The 15,632-nt window shown below is 35.3% G+C and overlaps 1 protein-coding gene across 1 annotated transcript in view; it reads left to right on the top strand.

Annotated features, from left to right (window-relative positions):
• The window catches only part of DCC (DCC netrin 1 receptor), a 619,636-nt gene that overhangs the window by 116,431 nt on the left and 487,573 nt on the right, over positions 1 to 15,632 (top strand). Inside the window, exons 3-4 of the mRNA XM_072952215.1 lie at positions 3,945 to 4,095; positions 5,332 to 5,468. Coding sequence (XP_072808316.1) covers positions 3,945 to 4,095; positions 5,332 to 5,468 — 288 coding nt within the window. The remainder of the gene's footprint in view (positions 1 to 3,944; positions 4,096 to 5,331; positions 5,469 to 15,632) is intronic.

Raw genomic sequence — 15,632 nt, 5'->3', positions numbered from 1 at the left:
CCATAATATTAGAATGTATTAGATTAGATAATTACAGAGAAATATCTTCAGAGAAATGGAACCAAACATCTCTGCCAAAAATTAACGTTTTCTTCCATATGATTAGGGTCACACATATGATCATGCTCCAGTGTCTACGGAGCCACAAAGATAAACATAGCTGAAGTGGGCCCCATGGAGATTGAAGTAATCTGGATGTATATTCTGTCTGAAAATAGTAGATGGTTCTTTTGTGGCAATATGAGCCCAGTGATGCCTGAACTAACATTTTAAGATGAAGACAAAAATCCCAGCAAGTTATTTTGTATATGTCAGTAAATAGTTCTAAAATATCTGGACAGAAGAGTCAGCACAGTGAACACAGTCTAAAGAGGAAAGTGAGAGGATGTACATTTCCTGGCATCAAGACTCGTGATAAAGCTGCAATAGTCAAGATACAGTGTTATGGTGTCAAAATAATAAAGAAATAGATCAATGGAACAAAGCAGAGCTCTCAGAAATAGACCCACAGAAGTATAGTCATCCAGTCTCTGACAAAGGAACAACCAGGTCAATGGAAAAAGGATAGTCTTTTCAACAAATGGTGCTGGAACAATTGGACACTTACATGCAAAAAAGAAAAAAAAATAGTAGACACAAACCTGGTATCTTTCACAAAAATAACTCAAAATGTATAATAGACCTAAGCATAAGCCATGAAACTATAAAAGCTTCCAGAAGATAACACAGGAGAAAATCTAGGTGATCTTAAGTTTGACAATGAATTTTTAGGTACAACACCTACAAAGTTATCCATGAAAGAAGAAATTAAGTTGGACTTTATGAAAATTGGTACTTTCTGCTCTGCAAAAGACAACGTTAAGAGAAATGTTAAGAGAATAACAAGGCACACACTGAGAAAGTATCTGCAAAGCGCACATCTGGATAAAGGACTTGTATCTAAAATATACAACAAATGCTTGAAATTCAACAATAAGAAAACAAACCAATTAATAAATAGGCAAAAGATCTTCATAGGCACCTGAGAGAGATGGGTAGAAACTAAGCATATGAAATGTGCTCAACATCACTTGTCACTGGGGAATTGCAAGTTAAAACAACTGTAAGATCCCACTGAACATCTATTAAAAGGGCTAGAATCCAAAAAATGACCGTAACAAATGCATAGGAGAATGAGCAACAGGAACTCTTATTCATTGCTGGTGGGAATGTAAAATTGCAGAGCCATTTGGGGAGACAGTGGGGGAGTTTCTTAGATAAACGTAGTTCTACCATACAATCTACTAATAGTGTTCCAGGGTGTTTGCCAAATTAAGTTGTAAAGTTGTGTCCAGACAAAAATCTGCACATGGACATTTATAGCAGATTTGTTTATAGTCTCTAAAAATAGGAAGGAATCAAGGTATCTTTAACTAGGTGAATGAATGAACAAACTGTGGTACATCTGTATAGTGGAGAAATATCCAGCAATAAAAATATGCTATCAAACCACAAAGAGACGTGATGGAACCCCAAATGCATACTGGTAGGTGAAAGAAACCAATCGGGAAAGTCAACATACTGTATAATTCCAACTATATGATGTTTCAGAAAAGGTACCACACTGATGTAAGATGTTAGTAATGGGAAAAACTGTATGTCAGAGTGGGGAACTAGTATGTGGGAACTTCCTGTACTATTTGTTCCCTTTTTTAGTAAATTAAAATAAAATATATAAATAACAATTTTTTTAAAGTAACCATTTTTGTGTTGCCTGATTTTGCTTCTGATAAAAGAAAATCTAACTGAGGTGAAATTTTGGCTCTTCTGTGGATAAACAAATAATACTGCACATGGAACCCAGGTAAATTTTCTTTTATCTGGAAGATAAAACTATGCAGATATTCTATGATGTTCTCTGTGAAGAGCAGTATAGCATACAGTCTACTATAATAGTGTACTAGTACACAGTGTATGTAGTGGAAACATTTCTGTGGAGGAACAGGGAATGAAACTCAAGCATTCCCATGGCTAGACCTCCATCAGAAAGATGGCTATTTATAAACACACATTTTCTGAACCTGTCCATTTCAGGAATTTTGGTTTTAAGCAGTATTTCCCTTCAAAACATTTTCATTTGGTTTGAGAAGTCATTTTCAAGCAGGGAAATTAAACATGCCACCAACAATTTTGAAAAGTTTTGAGATATTTTATCTACAATATTGGTTTAATGAGGATTAACACATTTTGAGAATCCTTTCAATATTTTCATTGTGAGGAGTATTTATTTTTGTTGCTGTAACAACCAGAAACAGATATGAGAAGCCTGAGAAAGTGTGAATTCCTCTTTCTTCACACAGAGTACTTTCAATGACTATTACTCTCTCAACTATTAACTAGAGAATTGGTGGTCTTTTTTAAATTTCTTTTAAAATTATTTTTTAATTGAAATGTAGTCGTCAGTCTACAATGTGTCAATTTCTGATGTACAGCATAATGTTTCAGTCATACATAAACATACATATATTCATTTTCATATGCTGTTTCATTATAGGTTACTACAAGATATTGAAAAGAATCGATGTTCTTTTACTAATCTGTGATCAACCTGTATGGAGTTGGGTCAGGTCAGGGAAGATGAACGGCAGTATTAACAGATCCCCTCCCACTTGACTTTCTCGTCATCCACGACCCACAGTACGACCCAGTTAGATTTACCTTCCCTTGGCATTTCTTCATCCACCCCAATTTTGGTTTTTAGATTTTGTTGCCTCATTTCCTTTGCTTCAAGATTTTGCTTTGAGTTTGCAAAATGAAAGATCATAGGCTAATTTCATTTAATTTGTTAAGCCTGGAGTAAACATTCATAGAGGGATGTGGGTTTTAATGGGGACCTGGAAATACAGCATTTTGTCTTAAATGAATGAATTTGAGTTGTAGAAATTTAGGCAGCAGCTCAGGTCAGAGGACAGTACATGACTGCGGAGATTTCCTCCAAGCCCATTGCACCGTAAGGCTGCTGTAGGCGTGTCCCACGCAGTAGGAGTAGGGTTTATATGGTGGGTGGAAGAGAAGCGCTTAACTCTTATGGAATTTTCTCTTCACAGTGTGGAACCCTGTGCTTTGGATTGCATTTTTTTTTTTTTTTGCTTATTCCACCTGATATAATCTTAGCACTTTTGGATCAAATGAGGTCTATGGTGAGTCTTTAAGTTGAGTAAGACACTGCTTGAGTTGCCTGCTAGTAAAAATGAACACTGCTTTATAGACAGAAGGAGCACTGAATGAGGTGGAAGGATGCTCCTTATTTATCCAGATTCTCAGTTTCAGGGACAAACATATTTTTGAGAAAATTGTTAAAAACTAAACAGAGGCTTAGAAACAGCCAAATTTTTTATTATAAAAAACAAACTTCAGCTGAACTCTTGTTTTGAAGATAACAGGTGTTTTCTCAGTAACGTCTATAGCCTATTCAGTACTTGTAGGTTGTTTAACACAATTCTAACATGCTTTTTTAAACTCTTACTTCCCAAACCCCAGAAGCAGTAAACAAAGCAGAAGGAAGTGAAATAGATATTAGTGACATGCAAATTGAAAATATCAAAAAGAAACTTTGGGTGATATCATTTAGAAATGGCGCTGTCATCTCGTCTTGTTCTTTAAGGATGTTAAGTTAACAACGTGCGCATGAGTGACTTACCGTCTCAGCATTTTTCCCTTCGCCTTACACCATGACGTCATCAACAGCTAAGAATATTATAATATTGTAATCCTAGAATCTTAGAAACTAGGCTTGGAAAATGTCTTCTAGGAGTCTGTTTCATTGGCACCTTTCCATTTTTCTTTCTTCCCTCTTTATCATGGTGTCTTATTGGGGAAAAAAAATCGTTCCAGCTACAGCATTTTTCTTTGCAACGTTTTTCCTAAAAAATGTGATCCTATGTTTTGTTTTTCTTCCCCTACAGATCCAGGACTGCATAGACAGCTATATTTTTTGCAAAGACCATCAAACGTAGTAGCCATTGAAGGAAAAGATGCTATCCTGGAATGTTGTGTTTCTGGCTATCCTCCCCCGAGTTTTACATGGTTACGAGGAGAGGAAGTCATCCAACTCAGGTATTATAAACTTAGGACTTTAATGAAGTATATTGCTACTGTTTATCTTTCTCAAATTTGATACCAGCACCTAGAAATATTAGGGTTTTTGATAATAATTGAATGTTTTTCCCACATTCCTTGATGTTAGACAGTATATGAAAGACATTTATCCACTGGGATAAAGGAATGGGAAACAGTCAAAGTCCATGAGATAAAATTCTGCAGGAAAAAAAAAATTTAGAAAGCCAGGGTTGCCCTTGAGATGATCTTTCTCAAAGAGCCTTCGGCAAAGATACTTTGGATGATCTCATCCTATCGAAGTGATACAGAGAGTGAAATATTTCTTAAGAAACCAAAATTTTCTGAATTCAGATAGATAACATGTCATTATAGGGTCTGTAAAATTTTTTTTTTTAGTTCCAGTTATCTCTCTCACCATCCCAGCTGTAACAAATACTAAAGATAAAGGCAGAAGAACTTGAATGACTTTAAATTACTGGACATTGATATATTACTGGCATAGTTAGAAAATAAACTCTTAATAGAATGGAACACTTAGTCTGAAACAGTTTGGTTAAAATGGATGGGATTTCACTTAAGAAATTAATTTCATTGATTTTGAGGTCTGGTGTGCTTCTTTTTAACACATTTATATTCTATGGTGAGATAGGGTCGTAGGCAATAAGTTAATCTTTAAATTTCATCTACCTTAAATATTTATTTACATAACAGCATACATGGCCTGGTATCACAATACTTCTAAGAATATTAAAGCATGCAAGAAAGGCAGCTTCAGCTTCAGCATGTGAAGATGTGCTCTCTTAATATAGCTGAGCATGCACGGTGCAGTAGGAAATGGGACTTTGTACAAAGATGACTAAATTGGATGTCAGGACACAGGACAGTGACTTCCCTGTGGGGAATCACTTTTCTGGATGTGTGGTTCTCAAACCCAAAAAGGGAGAATTGAACCAGGTGATCTCTAAGATTCTTTTTAGTATTAACATTAGCTCCAAGTTTAATCTACTTCATTTCTTTGATCACAGCACACAGTCTTCTAATGGGAGTGGTTTATCTTGAAGGGATTTTTTGATCAATAAATGCCATGTTATCAAGCTGCCATGAAATTGCTTTTTTTTTCCCTCACAATTTTAAAATTTGGGTTTTTGTGGAGTTCATTTAAACCTTTGAATATTTTGCCTGATGGACATCTGTTAACCTATGCTCTAATTTCGTACATCTTCTGTCTTACAGGTCCAGAAAGTATTCTTTATTGGGTGGAAGCAACTTGCTCATCTCCAATGTGACAGATGATGACAGTGGAACTTACACCTGTGTTGTCACTTACAAAAACGAGAATGTCAGTGCCTCTGCCGAGCTCACAGTCTTGGGTAAGTTAATGGCTTGAGATGAGTTTACATCGTATCCTTCAAAATATATCACTGTGACACTTTAAACGCTTATCCGCCGAACTGCTTCCTATGTTTATCAGTGTGAGATTGCAAAGCTCCAGTAATCTGCACCCACCCTTGCTCTGTGTTGATTAGTTGCACTGGGGTTAAATGCGGTGTCTGGACACTTGCTTGTTGATTAAAATCCAGATACATCACTCTTTGGTCTAATTATTCCAGGTATGTAACTGAAACCTATCAAATATTATTATTTAACAAAAATGTTAAATAGCAAATGAGAGGTTCCAAACTATCTGGGGGAAGTAAATGAAGAAATTGAATGAGAGACGTTGTACAAAACAATATGTACTTGAGTAGAAAAGTTATATGTCATCTGAGACGGCAGGGCTTCTGACATTAAATTTAGATGTGCTGGTAGAATTGTTTAGTTAACAGGGAAATACTGTAGATATTATGTTGAAAGTGAACCGTTAAAATGAAACACATCTAAAGAAAACTTGCATAGCAAGAATCTAAATACATTTAAGAGGCACGGGTAGGCTCATTAAATTTAGATAGACAAGGTCAGCATGTATCATTGCAAACAAATAATTCTTATATGTGATAGTTACAAAATCAAACAAAATATTTATGTAGTTTGGAGAAAATGCCTTAACATTTTGAATTTTGATTGCTTTTTCCTGTAACAACAACAAAAAGTTGTTTACCAGTCTTTGAATTTTTTCCTCTGGGATAAAACTTTTTTACCTTTTAAAGCATGATCTGGGAAAAATCATTGGCTCTTTAAAAATTACTCAGTAGAAATGAAAAGATACAGTATACTGATTATATCTGCTAACCTATACCTTAATATTGTACTATCTGTTTTGCTTTAAAGTTTGCATTTGGCTTTAAAGTTTATTCAGAAAATGCTTTCATCTGCACACAGGGTATTCACATATATGATGGGTGAGGCAATGAAGTTGTTCTTTGATCAAGTCATAAATATTAAACTAAGATAGACAAAGGGCCCTAATTCTTTGGTTTTAGAAGTAACATTATTCTAACTGAAATCAGCTATATTTAAAATGGCAACAATTTAATTTACTCTTATTTTATATGGTAGTTTTTTGGTGAAACGAAGAGCTTTCACATTTGTGACATTATTTGTACAGTAAGGCCAAACAACTACTGTAGAAATTATCTTGTAATGTGTGTTACTGATCATAAGACAAATGGGGTTATGGGATGAGCTAGAATTTATAGCGATCATAAGTAACCCTCTAATTGCAAATGCCTGAGGTCAAATCTTATACCAAATTAATGCACATATTAGACATGTAATGCTTCATTGATATCTAAAATCAAATGTATATAAATTCTGATTCCTGAGGATAAACTAGTCAAGAAATATATGTATGGATATACACATTTGTGCACACAGTAACATTCAGGGCATCTTCCTCTGTGTGTTCCTGTGCACAGCTGCATATTCTCCAGTCCTTGATTGCTAAGCATTAATTTTGTTTCCAAATTTTAGTTTTAGAAAAGGCAAACACTGAGCTGATTATTTTTATATCTTCATCATTTCTTTGCTTATATCCTAAAGGAAAGTGCCAAAGAAAAGTTGATGTTCTCACTAGTGTTGCAAAAAATTGCCCCTCACAAAAGAGTACATTTTTCCATTATATGTGTATCTAATAATTTTATAAAATTGAGTCTGTGTTCTATTTTGCATCCCTACTACATCAGATTATTTTTATGGTTACTGGACATTTATATTTTCTGTTTTGTGACTGACTTTCAGTCTTTTTGATCTTTATACATTTATTGAAATATTCATCTTTATTTTGTCGATTTGCCAGAACTCTTTATATAGAAAGAGTAGTAATTATGCTCTGTATGCTCTGTGTGTGTGTATTTTGTTGTTGTTTTGATTTTGGTTTGGTTTGGTTTTAAATTTTATATGGGGTACCAGGTCTTTCTTTATGGCTGCTGGATTTGTTGCCTTTAGACTTCCATTTTTATTCTAAATGAACCATCCTATTTCTAAAAATCTAGTTACAGATTATATGTTGAATAGGTAAGTTAGAAACATTATTAAATTTTAAATATAGGGCTGTGTTTCTATCTCGGTTTTCTTTCTTTCTTTTTTTCCTGAATTCTCTTGATAACTGGATATACATTTTAAGGATTTTCCACAGACTTAATATGATTTATAACTACTGTAGAAGGCATGGTTTAATTTGGGATGTGGTTGTAATGCTCCTTTACGTATTCTACCCAGGCTTTAAAATAAGTGTTGATATAATAAGATCTTTGATTCAGTCTTTGACTATTCTGATATAAAGTTAAGCTCATCCTGCAAGACTGAGTTTATGTGGAAAACAGAATTTATTACTTTTTTTTTAAGGACAAAATAACTTTATTCTCAGTGTTATTCAAATTTACTTTTCATCTCTTTTAAGAATTTAGGCATAATTTAAATTCGTCATAAGATGAAATCCCACAAAAAATCCAAGCTTGTGCTTATAAGCTTTAATCATGCATTTATCAGACTCCTGTTTTGCCTTTTGACTCGTGATCCTTTCTTACCCTTAGACTGGCTTTGACTGTGAACCTGCATAAACTAACAGACTTCTCAATTAGGATATAGTTTTATATACAACAAGATAAAGAGAAGTGCTGTGGTCTTCCTTAAGAGTTTCAGAGTTAATGTATGTTAGATATAATTTAAAGCATTTAAGTTAAAAAATTTAAACAAAGTATCATAATCAGTCAACCTATTGGAGAAATCTATATAATACAGGGTTAAAGACAACCTTGTATAAGATAAAGAAGATATAAATTAACTTACAGATGTATTTTTTAATAATAGCCATTCACATAATATTCCTGACCTATTATAGTAACGATCAATGCTGCATTGGTAGACATATTTTGAGTACACGCACTGCACTAGATTTGGCGAGGGCTACAAAAAGCCTTGGAGTCTGGCTTTGATGCACTAGAAGTATAGTTACAGGTTCATGCAGTTAGTTGCTTTAACGCCTTCTGAGTCAGGTTTTTTTCCATGTTGCATGTAAACATGGCATCTGTGAAGCTGTGGAGAGTTGATAGTCCCTGCTCTCATAAAAGATAGAGTCTAAAGCAGTGGTGACAGGAGGAGTTCTGAAGATGAGGCTGCAGAGGGAGGCTCTCTGAATACTGTTGGCAGCTTATACTTTGTTTAATCACTAGTGTCATGACGATTTTTTAAACTCTAGTTTAAAAAAAAAAAAGTAAAGAATGGCATTCTGCCCATTCTTGTTTTTATAATATCCAGCTTTCTCACTCAAGAGCTGTAATCACCATTTTTGAACCTTTCCTCCGTCTACGCATCTCTACCCTCGTATGCACCTCCCTGCATACAGTGAGACAACCCTTCATAAACTTTCAGGAGATTTGGCACTGCCTTCAGTCTAAAGTGATTCATTGTCTGAACATGGGCAGAAATGCATACTTTAAAAAGGTGTTTGATCTTTAACCAATGAAGGGCTCGACCTTGCACAAACTCTGTGCACTGTCCACATACACCCAGAGGGAGATGGGTGGAAAGTTCGCTCTTCAGTGAAAGCCATTAGGTCTAACATCAAGGAGATGAAAATATTTTTGAATGTTCTAGAAAAGATTCTAGAACTCCTTTTGAAGCAGCCTGTAGCAGTATAAACATTATACTATTAAAAGTTTACCTTTGTATATAAGTTTTCTCAATTATTTGCCTTATCACCTTTCTAGAGAACTGTTGGCTAGAAGTGTCCCAAACTGGCTTTGTAGGACACAGGTAAGTCGCTGGGTTGGTCCTTCATACGTAATTGAAAACTTGAAACCAAACTTGAATTCATATCTTCCACCCAGAACAAGGCACATATACTTCACGTGGTGCTTGAGTTTATACTCCCAAGTAAACACCTTTGAGAGGAAGTCCTCTGAGACAGGTATTACCCCTGCCTGAAACGCCTTCCTAAGGGACTAGGGTCTAGGTGTTACCCTTTAGGAATGTGTTCAGAAGGGCTTTCATTACTGACTCGAGCTTGTTCGCCTTACACAGGTATGTTCAAGCCTGTTGGCAGTGGATTCAGAATATTCACTGTATTTAATATATAATATATATGTATATACGCATGTATATGTACATGCATAAACACAGTATACACATATATACACAATATATATATATATATATATATATTCTCTATTTCTAAAAATGTGCACTGTGCATGAATTACCTAACTTTCTATCAAAATATTTCATCAACTCTCCATTGAGATTCTTGGTTTTTTCATACACCACTGCTATGGACTGAAATGTACCACCCTCAAATTTATATGTTGAGGTGCTAATCCCCACCATGACTGTATTTGGAGATAGGACCTTTAAGGAAGTTTTTAAGGCAAATGAGGTCATGAGGATGGGACCCTAACCCGATAGAAACAGTGTCTTTATAAGAAGAGGAAGAGATGCCAGGCCACCCAGGGCACACACACAGGAGCTGTCATGGAGGGACCTGGAGAGAAGCCAGCACCTGCCAGCCGAGGAAGTGGGTCTCACTAGAAACCAGCCCTGCTGGCAGCGTGATCTTAGACTTCCAGCCCCAGAACTTTGAAAAATTCAATTTCTGTTATGTAAGCCACCCAGTCTGTGGTATTTTGTTATGGCAAGCAGACTTATTTCACCACAGAAAGAGTAGTTTATTCTATGCATTCATCTGTTAAAAAGCTTCTTGATCCATTTTATACAGACATGAGCTACAGTAGAGAATTACATTACCAACATTTCTTACATATTTTAGTACTGACAATCTTAAATTTGGAGAATGAAAAAAAGTCCCTCTTACAAGAGCAATGAATCAAAACCCATTTCTTCATTTATACAATTGATTATGTATAGTTGTAATATCTCCATAAATTTAATGTTCACTTGTGTTATTTTTCTTCAATATCATCGTCTGTTTATTTAGAGATTTTTAAGTATAGGTACCACCTTCATTTTATATCCTATCATTTTAAATGATTTGTCTCAATTTTCATAGTAAGTATTGTCATTAACCATGAAAAATATGCTTATTCTTTTTCTAAGCCAGTTCTTAGATGTGCTCTATAAATTCACTTTACTACAATAAGCATGTGAATGTTTACACACTGCATCAACTCTCAGATATGTCCAGTAGTGGTAAGAAACATGATAATTAAAAATTGATATGGCTTCAAAATGAGTGAGTGAAATAATGCCATTTGCAGCAACATGGATAGACCTAGAAATTGTCATACTAAGTGAAGTAAGCCAGAAAGAGAAAGATGAATAGCATATGATATCACTTGTATGTGGAACCTTGAAAAAAATGATCAAAGGAACTTATTTACAAAACAGAAATACACTGGAATTTGACACAACATTGTAAAATGACTGCAACTCAATAAAAAAAAGTTAAAAAAAAAAAGAGACTTACAGACGTAAAAACAAACATGGTTACCAAAGGGGAAAGGTGGGGGGGAGGGATAAATTAGGGATTAACAGATACATACTATAATATGTGAAATAGATAAACAACAAGGACCTACTGTGTAGCCCAGGAGACAATATTCAGTATCCTGTATACTGAATATATAACCTATAATGGAAAAGAATCTGAAAAGGAATAATATATATATACATACACACACACGTACACACATATGTATATAACTGAATCACTTTGCTATTCACCTGAAACATTGTAAATTAACTGTACCTGAATTAAAAAATTGATATGGCTTTATTTCCTTTTATTTTTTATATATGCTTTAGTTTTACAATTTTTTTCTGAAGCATATGTGTCATTTGTTGCTACTTTCTGAGCAGGTTTAACTGGCCAAGCAGACAATTTGAGCCATCCATTTGTTTGGAAAGTAACTGGCACATTCACCTCCCATTACAGTGTTCAGTTGCCTCGTTTATAAGACCTGCTGGGGTTACCCATTTTTGGTTTTAGGCTTAGGTTCTTAGCCATGAATGGAAAAGAGTTATCATAAAATATATTAAGATAATATTTATCCTTTTGTTAACAATGCGTGACTCTTTGAATAAAGTTCTTCTGAATTTGCAACATCACTGCTTCTGCCTAAGTAGCAGTCCTTAAATTTCATGTCTACGTGTAATTGGCCTTTATTAGTAGTGACCCCTCTTACCTATATGCATTTAATGATCATAGTCATAAAAGTTGTGCCTTAGGTAAGTTTATATTGATTATCCTTCACAAGGTAATTGCCAAATGGGTCATACTGAAATTAGTTTCCATGTAGAGATATGATCCCAAATGTAGGATACAAGGGCATAAAGGCAGAATTAAATTTGAAAAATTCAGAACCATCTATTAGCTGCTTCCTCTCGTAACTGTGTTACTTTCCTTACCTGAGATCACCACTGTCGTTAGAGTATGCAAAAGCTTCATCCAAAATGACGTTTAGAAGATTATGTTGAATGCATATACGTATTAGAAGAAGAAAAATGGTAAATTCAGGCTGTTGGTAATAAAACAATTTGGTATTACTGTTGCAGTTATAGTGGAGACACTGGTTGGATGAGTGGTCGGGTTTATTTGTTCATTATACAGATATTTATTTGAAGGCCCACTTTGGGGATTTCTACTCTTCTTCCCTCTTCTTTTGGAGATAACAGTTTGAACAGTGTTTTGCATTTATCCTCAAGATTATTATGATCTATTTTTTAATCTCGGGCAGATGAAGGAAGTAGAGGCCCCAGAGGGAAAGGCAAAGGCTATGTACTAATTCAGAGCATTAAAAAGGCAATCTAAGGCTCTGATTTTAATTAGCCCTAATAGTCTCAGCAAGGTGAATTGACCATCTGTGGTTTAGAAGGAGGAGAACTGCTGACAGTGGTGGAAAGTTGCCTAAAAGGGCATTTCATGCCAAAGTTTTTCTGAAGCACCAGAAGCACACGTTATTCCAGAAGGAGTTACTATTACTCTGTAATAGGACTCCAAGTAAATCAGAGTGTTTTAATTAAAGTTTGCGAGAGTTAGCATCAGTCATGCTTCCCTGTTTTTAAAGACAAGGGAGGAAAGATACTTCCTTATGTACTTTATACTTTCTGTATTATCTAATATATATATATAGGTATATTCATTTCAGTAATGTTAAGGTAATATTACATAGTTAGGTGTGGACTCATCTTTAATATAATCTGGTATATCTGAGCAGAATACCTCCAAAGTGTACCTGCTATTCATATACCTAAAATTCACACCGTTAGTCCAAGGCTCCCAGCACCACTTGGTGGCAGTGTACCTAAAGGCAAAAAGCACCAACTTGGAAATGGAGGTCTTAAAATGGTGGATTCTATTAAAGCATTTGGAGTTTCTATCTGTATATTGGTTGATTCATTCATTCATTTGACAAATGTATATTAAAATGCAATAATTCTCTTGCCTAATGCTTTAAAAATAGCTTTATTGAATATTATGCATTATAATTCTCATTCTATACAATTTTGCATTTAAAGTGTACAGCTTAATGGTTTTCAGCACAATACAGATGTGTGACTCATCTGACCACAGTCAGTTTTAGAACACCTTTGTTACCTCCTACCCTTTAGCTATCACTCCCCTGTCTTCTTAATTCTCTCTTTCCCCTAGCTTACCCACAGGCTGAAGCAGCCGTCAGTCTCCTTTCTGTCTCTGTAGGTTTCCCTATTGTAGACATTTCACATAAACAAAATCATAGAATATGTTATGTTTCGTGACTGGTTTCTTTCACTTAACATAATCAAGGTTCATCCTTGTTGTGGTAAATACCTACTTCATTCCTTCTATAGTCAAATAATACTCCATAGTATAGATATACCATGTTTTATTTATCCACTCATTAATTGAGGGACATTAGGATTGTCTTTATCTTTTGCCTTTTCTGAATAATTCTGTGTAAACATGAGTATACAAGTGTTTGTGTGAACCTATGTTTTTAATTCTCTTGGGTGTATACCTAGGAGTGGAATTGCTGAGTCATGGTAACTCTATGTTTAATCATTTGAGGTACAACCAGAACGTTTTGCAAAGTGGCTGTACTATTTTACATTCCCACCAGCCATATATGATGATTTCTATTTCTCTACATTCTCACCAATACTTGTTATTAGCTAACTTTTTAATTCTAGCCAGCCTGTTGGATGTAAAGTGATAGCTCATTGTAGGTTCAGTTTGTATTTCCCCGATGACTAATGAGGTTGAGTATCTTTTTCAATGGGTTTATGGACCATTTATATGTGTTTCTTGAAAAAATATCTGTTTGGATCCTTTCTTCATGTTAATCTGGGTTATTTGTGTTTTTATTACTAAGTTGTAGTGACTTTTTATGGGCATATGTGTGTGAGGTGAGCTATGCCATTTTGCTAGGAACAGACTCAATGGAATGCCACAGGGGAACTGCTCAGGGCAACATGAGGTCATTGGTTGCCTGGGTGAAAATGTATGAGTCCACAAAGCCTGGTTTTTCATGCTTTGTTACACTCTTTAACTGACTGTGTGTCATGCATGCACACTGCTCTTTGACCACTGATCTGACCCAGTGCGCACCCATGCAGCAACCCCCTCCCTTCCCTCTGCTGCCCTAATTTCCTTGTGAATTTCACTGCTAACACTTAATGCTTCGGGTAAGCAGTTTACACAGAAATTCATACCGTAAGTTGTAATCACATAGCTGAAGTTGGTTTCTCACGGGGAGGGGCTGTATCTTAGTCATTTTCATGTCCCCAGTATCTTGCATACTAGTTGGCATGGATGAAGCATTTAAGACATATGTAAGAAATGCACAGTTTTCTCAGAATTGAATTTGGATTTTCATCCTAAATGTTGAATTTCAGTAGGTGGATGAAAAATCGTCTTACTCATTTAGTCCTTCTTGTTACAGAAAAAATAAAAAAACACAGAATAACAACAAAAAGTTGTGCATAATCCTCTCACTCCAAGTCTTTTTCATTGTATCCATATTCTTAGGGTTCAGAAAAGCTTTTTCTATGCATGAAGTTTTAACTGCACTACAATTAAGACATGACAAAATCTTCTAAATCACAATAGAAGTATTTTACTGTTTACCCCTTGTGAAGCACATTTTGGTTACAAGTTCAGTATGAACAAAATGCATAAAGTTAAAGATGCAGCATCTGCAAAATCAAGTGAGACGTCTCGTAAAGATGAAGGGTAAACGTTCTTGTTCAGCAGCATCCCCCCAAATGTATCTTTATTATGAGGTATTCCTAACAAAAATGAAACAAAACAAACAAAATCCTCTGTGGTCACCTCGACTTGGAAAATGTTGGATCAAACAACGTTAAACAGATGCACCCTACAGTCTCCTCACAATCTCTAACAGGCTAATGTTTGGGAAATGCTGTGTGCAGTTAGCAAAGACTGTAGAGTTAAGTCATTTATTTTTCATGTTTGGAGGATGCAAGAGTGCTTCAGGTGAAGAATATCCTATTATCAGCAGTAAGGCTGCCCCAATGTAGCTTATATGTAATTGCCACGTACCATATACATTTCTGTGGAAACTGCCTCCCCAGCTGAAAGGAGATTTTTACCATGGTTAATGGGTGTAGCCGATGTTTTATTCTCGTAGTTCAGACCCATTACGCATTTTGTAGGAAACAACATGGTGCCATTTTAATCACCGCCCAGTGCTTCCCTCCTGCTAAGAAAAATAAATGTGATATTTGTGGGTTTGCTTCTACTGCTTCTTTAGAGGACCAGTGAAGAAAATAATTAGCCCTGGTGATTAAATTATGCAATTCAATTTTCCCTTGGTGTGTTCTTTCCGATATTCAAGAAATAGCGAATCCAACTGCTGAATTCTCCATAATAATACTTTATCACTGATTTACAGTGCATGTAAACAAAAGAAACTTCACTGAGCTGCGGGATTGTGGGTGGGTGGGTGTGTGAGTGTGATTCTTAAAGGATGGTTAGGCAGATAGAGGTGAGGACTGTGCATATGGTATTGTGATTCTCCTTTAGAATGATAATTTAGGTTGTAAAATTCCTCGGGAATTAAGACCACACAGGGTCACTGTATAGATGTATGCAAGAATGCAGAGTGAAAGGAGGGACACTTTCCTTCTTTGATATTTAAAACA

This window comes from Vicugna pacos, chromosome 30 (assembly GCF_048564905.1).
Source record: "Vicugna pacos chromosome 30, VicPac4, whole genome shotgun sequence".
NCBI lineage: Eukaryota > Metazoa > Chordata > Mammalia > Artiodactyla > Camelidae > Vicugna > Vicugna pacos.
Note: the sequence above shows the minus strand (reverse complement) of the source record. Positions and strands in the feature narration are given on the sequence as shown.